This window comes from Capsicum annuum, chromosome 1 (genome assembly GCF_002878395.1).
Source record: "Capsicum annuum cultivar UCD-10X-F1 chromosome 1, UCD10Xv1.1, whole genome shotgun sequence".
NCBI classification, from domain to species: Eukaryota; Viridiplantae; Streptophyta; class Magnoliopsida; order Solanales; family Solanaceae; genus Capsicum; species Capsicum annuum.
The window spans coordinates 83,894,018-83,899,466 of NC_061111.1; the positions used below are offsets into that span (position 1 = coordinate 83,894,018).

Genomic DNA, 5,449 nt, shown 5'->3' on the forward strand with positions numbered 1-5,449 from the left:
ATGTGTTCACCTTTTAGGGGATTTATTATATCGTTCTCTTATATGCAGTTTCTAAATAGTTTTAGTAGAAGCGTTCATATGATGTTGTTCGTGACTTTGCCTAAGTATAACACTAAATTGACATCTTAGTTTCAAGATTAGGGCACAACACTCTATTTGATTGGGTTTTTTTTTTTTTTTTTTAAATTTCAATTTTATCATTAGTTAAAGTTATAAATCGAAAAAATCGAACCAAACCGAACTAAACTGCCAAGAACCAAATCGATGATTATTTTTTTGTGTTGATTTGATTTGATTTTTAAAATTTAAAAATTGACTAAGTTGATTTGATTATAATTTTGATCAATAACCGACCCAAATCGACCCACTAACATCCTGCCCGCTAGTGAGGTGAGAAAAGAGGGACAGATCTGCAAATATGAGAAATATGAGGGGGGTGAGTGCTTATTTGAATCACAAGCAATTTATGGATGAAAACCCTCACTTTTTATAGTTTCTCTCTCTCAAATCCGAAACCCTCTTTCTCTCTTTATTTTGGTGGCGGCTGACTGACACACACTCTCTCACACCGCCCGTTGTCTCTCTAGGGTTTTACAACTCCTCCTTTTTGGAGATCTATCTTTGTTATGGCCACCGTTGCTCCTCCTGCTGATCGTATCCTTATCATATGTCTACTCCTTGTTTTTCTCCTCCTGTTCAAATCATTGTTATAGGTATCTCTATGTTCTATATGCTAGATTTTTCATCTGGCTCTATTGGGTTTGTGTAGATCTGAGCTTCCGATATCTGTGCTATTTTTTTCTATTGGTTTTGGTTTTGATTAGCGAGTGATTTATGTATGGTCTGTTTAGAACTTTTTACTCTGAGAAAATAAATCTATATGTTCTATTTTGCTTATTGGAAGGGGGCCTTTGTGGTGCAGGCTCTCTCTCTCTCTCTCTCTCTCTCTCTCTCTAGCTTATGTATATAGCTTATATATGCTGGAAAATTGGGTAGTTGATTTAGTGACATATAACTTTTGTTTTCTGTTTAAGCATCAGTAGATATCTAGTTTGTTTAAAATTCTTTTTTACATTCTCTAATTATTTGAGACTCTGGATTTGAAATGTTTCATAGGCTAATTCTAGTGAACTTAGTTAATTTGATTGAGTTGTGTGTTGCACTGTACAAACTTAATTGATGTGTGAGATTATTTTTTTATTGAGAAAAATATGTGGGATTATTCTACGCTTAGTTGTTAATGTGTTTTTCGGCTAAGGTGTGAAGAAGTGTTGTTCCTTCACTTTACTGCTATAGAAGCTGCAGATTTGCTGCAGAAGTTGTCATTGGATTCTCAGAATAAGACACTTGAAATTTCAGAGCCAAAAAAGAAGGTATTTGTTAGTGTTTTCTCTAAATGCTTTGCCTCGGTCAACTAGTCTGCAGTTCCTAATTTGGTTTCTTTATTTCTTTTCAGCCTTCCGTGGACTCAAAAGACGTTGGAAATGGCCAGATCCAGTCAGTGGATCGATCTGTGACCCCTGTGTTGCCGGATTTCATGGATCCAACTTTGTGCTATGTTCCTAATGGTTATCCCTCTACAGCATACTATTATGGTATATTGATATCCATGAAGTAAATTTATGGCTTCACTTTGTGTCAGAACAGCGTATATGTACATCGTATAGCTTCTGTTAGGATAATTATGTTTTGTTCATTCACTTGGTTCAAACTGATGTTCTTTATTCTGCTATAGGATATGATGGTTCTGGTAATGAATGGGAGGACTATTCAAGATATGTGAATTCGGATGGAGTTGATATGACTGTAAGCTATTCTGTTTGAATGTGTTTGATGTGGTAATCTGATTGCGTGTTGGATTGCATTTTTTGTGTCACCGGATCTTTTATGCTTTCTGGACTTACATTATAGACTTTGAATAAATGTTAGTTGGGTTTTTGTTTATGTTTTCGGTTTTCATATGTTCAAATTGCAGGGAGCATATGGGGACAACGGGTCACTTATGTATCACCACGGCTATGGTTATGCAGCCTATAGTCCATACTCGCCTGCTACTTCCCCTGTCCCCACTGTGGGGCATGATGGCCAGCTTTATGGAGCACAACACTACCACTATCCATATTTCCAGCCCGTCCCTCCAACCAGTACTCCATATGCTACTTCGGTTGCTCCACCAAAAGGTGAGATTTCCACCTCTTCTGTTGCGGACCAAGCACCATTGTCTGTGGATTCTGCTACTGGAAAATCTAATGGCATTGCAAATGGGCCTACATCTGTGAGGCCTGCATTCCAGAGCTCATCCTTAAATACTAATGGTTCTTTTGGACGGGGAGCCTATCCTGGAGGAGTTGCTTCTGGTTATCAGGATCCTAGATTTGGTTTTGATGGTGTACGATCGCCCATTCCATGGCTAGATGGATCAATATTCAATGACGGGCAAGCTAGGATAGTGACGGGTAATTCTGTTACACCATCATTTTCGAATGGCAGTGCTGTTCTATCATCAAAAAATCAGAATGTTCATCCGCATGTAGTGGTACGTTGCTATTCTATAATATTGATCAATAGCTTTTCTTGTTTTTAGTAGTTTAAGGTTTCCTTGGAGAGAGACTTGGGTCCCTTTTGGCCATATAAGTTTTTCCGGAACAGTTTTCACTTTATTTGAAAATCAGAAGTTGGATTCTGGATTTGAAAAACAACTTATAACCTGTTCTCTTAACTCCATCTTCGTAATTCCATATAGAATTCTCTCCTCTCCTTTTGTAGAAAGTAGAACCAATCACTACTCCATCTTCAACTCTAACTTCAAAAATTCCAAATTAAGTAAAAAATATTTGATTTTATGAACACACGTCTACTTAGAGGGTACTCTAGGAGTTGGAGACAGCAGCTGCCTGAAAAGGTTTTCTATATATATGTTTTGAACTGTCTGTCAATACTGATTCTATTGTTTCATTAGCAGGGTTTGCACCACCCTAGGCCCTCGTCTGGCATGAATACAACTAATGGCTATATGAATAGGATGTATCCCAACAAATATTATGGGCAGTATGGGAATACATTCAGTTCTGGCATGGGCTTTGGGTCCAACCGGTATGATTCTCGTACTACAGGTCGTGGGTGGATGGCTGTTGATAACAGATTTAAACCCAGGGGTAGAGGAAGTAGTTTCTATGGCTACGGCAATGAGAACATGGACGGTCTAAATGAGCTCAACAGGGGACCAAGAGGTAAAGGAGCGAAGAATCAGAAGGGTATTACACCAGTTGCTCTGGCAGTCAAGGGGCAGAATATTCCGCTCAATGTAACCAATGATGCCGAAAAAGATAAACCAAGCTTGATATTAGACAGAGAACAATACAACTGTCAAGATTTTCCAGTGACATATACTGATGCCAAGTTTTTTATCATCAAGTCTTACAGTGAAGACGATGTGCACAAAAGCATCAAATATAATGTTTGGGCTAGCACACCAAATGGTAACAAGAAGCTTGATGCTGCATACCAGGAGGCTCAACAGAAGTCTGGAAGTTGTCCTGTCTTCCTTTTCTTCTCGGTGAGCATTCATATGTAAATTATTTCTCCAAGTTTTGTGTTAATCTGGTCATACATGAACTTATATAATTTATATTCGTGTAAGGTTCACATACTTTGTTTGAATGCTTATTTTTGCACATTTTATGCAGGTAAACACAAGCGGACAGTTTGTTGGTGTTGCAGAGATGGTAGGACCGGTTGATTTCAACAAGAATGTGGATTATTGGCAGCAAGACAAGTGGATCGGCTGTTTTCCTGTCAAATGGCACATTGTGAAGGATGTTCCAAACAGCTTATTGAAACATATCACTCTGGAAAACAATGAGAACAAGCCTGTTACCAACAGCAGAGACACTCAGGAGGTATGAAATGGACTTTAATATTGTCAACGAGATGGAGTGTGTAGTGGTTTCTGCGTGGTGTCTAGTCTCTTTTGTTCAGTTGATTTTTGCCCTTCTGGTTATTATCAATTAAGCTTCTGCCAACTCTTTCAATTAAAGATGCTAAGGGTTTTTACCAACTTTTCTTTTGTTATACAGGTTAAAATGGATCAGGGCCAACAGCTGCTTAAAATATTTAAGGATCATATTAGCAAACAGTGCATCCTTGATGATTTTGAGTTCTATGAGGATCGTCAGAAGAGAATCCAGGAAAAGAAGGCCAAGCAGCAGCTATTCCAGAAGCAGGTAGCATATATATGTCCTACATTTCTGTTTATTTAATGAACTTATATTAGAGAAAAACATGATGATTAGGTGCTTTTACTAGTGCATTTAACTCTAGTCAACTTTTCATATAAATTGGCGTCCTCCTCCTTTGGTTGTCTCAGCCGCAGGTGTGGGAAGGCAAAGTCTCTGAAGAGAAGAACAAAGAAAATGCTAACAGCGAACTTAATTCCCAGAAACCTTCAGAAGTTTCTGCTGTTTTGAACAAGGAAGGTTTACTGCCTCTTCAACCTAATGGACAGGTCAAGCTTGCAGAAAATGTTTCAGTTACAAAATTAGTGGATGATGTGAAGGGTGCAAAGCCAGTCATTGGGTCGGACAAGAAACCTGTAGCTAATGGGATAGCAAATGGGGTTGCTAATGCATGCTAGCTTCAGCCTAATTAAGGGCGGTCTGTTGTTAACAGTTCCTAAATTGGAGCGTTGACTACATGCTGATATTTGGTTAGATCTCATAACCGTTGGACTGCCCACTTTTGTCCTAGCTGTGTTTGAAGTTGGTTCTTGCATAAAGAACGAGATTCCCATGGTAAAATCAGTTAGTGACAAAGCTATTTCATCTGCTTCTAGGACATCAGAAAGTAATGTTAGCCCCATATTTCCTCATGGGCCAGGTTCCTTGCTTTGCTTTAGCTTCTGACGGGTTTCATACACCTTTGGGATTTGGGTTTTAGGATAATTTACCTTTGCTTTTTGTTTATTTTGACTTGTGGGGTTTTGGTTCATTTTTTCTTTTTCTTTATCCTTAGTTGGGGGTTTACAGTTGGAGTTCCTGTTGTTATTATTAGTTTGGCTCCTAATCCTATCTTGTAAATCTAGATCAATCTGTTGTGACAGGTCAACAGTGCTTTTGGTACTGGTCAAAAAGAGCTAGAATCAAGGTGGGAATGCATTGCAATATAGTTTGTCCAAAGATCTTATGATAGTGATGTTTCAATTTTTGTTCTCCGTGTTTTCATGTTAATTTAGTCAAAAGCACCACCTAATAAGAAAGAGAGCTGCCACGTAGTATTAAAGGGGTCGTTTGGTACACCTGATGGGATAAAGGAGGATATCTCATGAGTTGGTATTAGGGATATCTCTTTGGGATTATTTTATTCCACCCACGGTATGGAGTTGTAATCCCGCCATTTTATTGCAAATGGTGGGATACATTAGTCTTGGGAATAATTTAATATGCACCAAATA

General features: G+C 38.4%; 1 protein-coding gene across 5 annotated transcripts; it reads left to right on the top strand.

Annotated features, from left to right (window-relative positions):
* The first annotated feature begins 455 nt into the window (after positions 1-455).
* LOC107877050 (YTH domain-containing protein ECT4) lies at positions 456-5,207 on the top strand. Of its 5 annotated transcripts, none has more exons than XM_016723837.2 (9): positions 456-654; positions 1,297-1,373; positions 1,457-1,595; positions 1,736-1,806; positions 1,976-2,536; positions 2,960-3,556; positions 3,687-3,899; positions 4,077-4,223; positions 4,367-5,207. In XM_016723837.2, exons 1-9 carry the CDS (start codon positions 627-629, stop codon positions 4,631-4,633), a joined length of 2,100 nt encoding a protein of 699 aa, XP_016579323.1. In that variant the 5' UTR covers positions 456-626; the 3' UTR covers positions 4,634-5,207. The 5 variants fall into 5 exon arrangements, with proteins under 5 accessions (XP_016579323.1, XP_047252878.1, XP_016579318.1 ...); XM_047396922.1 differs by having other exon boundaries at positions 2,963-3,556; XM_016723832.2 differs by having other exon boundaries at positions 491-713; positions 1,267-1,373.
* The last annotated feature ends 242 nt before the right edge of the window (positions 5,208-5,449 follow it).

Bases quoted from the DNA above. Each gene is read 5' to 3' on its own strand.
- LOC107877050 (XM_016723832.2), top strand. From the start codon at position 668: ATGTCTACTCCTTGTTTTTCTCCTCCTGTTCAAATCATTGTTATAG. The intron at 714-1,266 runs GTATCTCTATGT...TAAGGTGTGAAG, and splicing joins TGTTCAAATCATTGTTATAG to AAGTGTTGTTCCTTCACTTT. The intron at 2,537-2,959 runs GTACGTTGCTAT...TTGTTTCATTAG, and splicing joins ATGTTCATCCGCATGTAGTG to CAGGGTTTGCACCACCCTAG.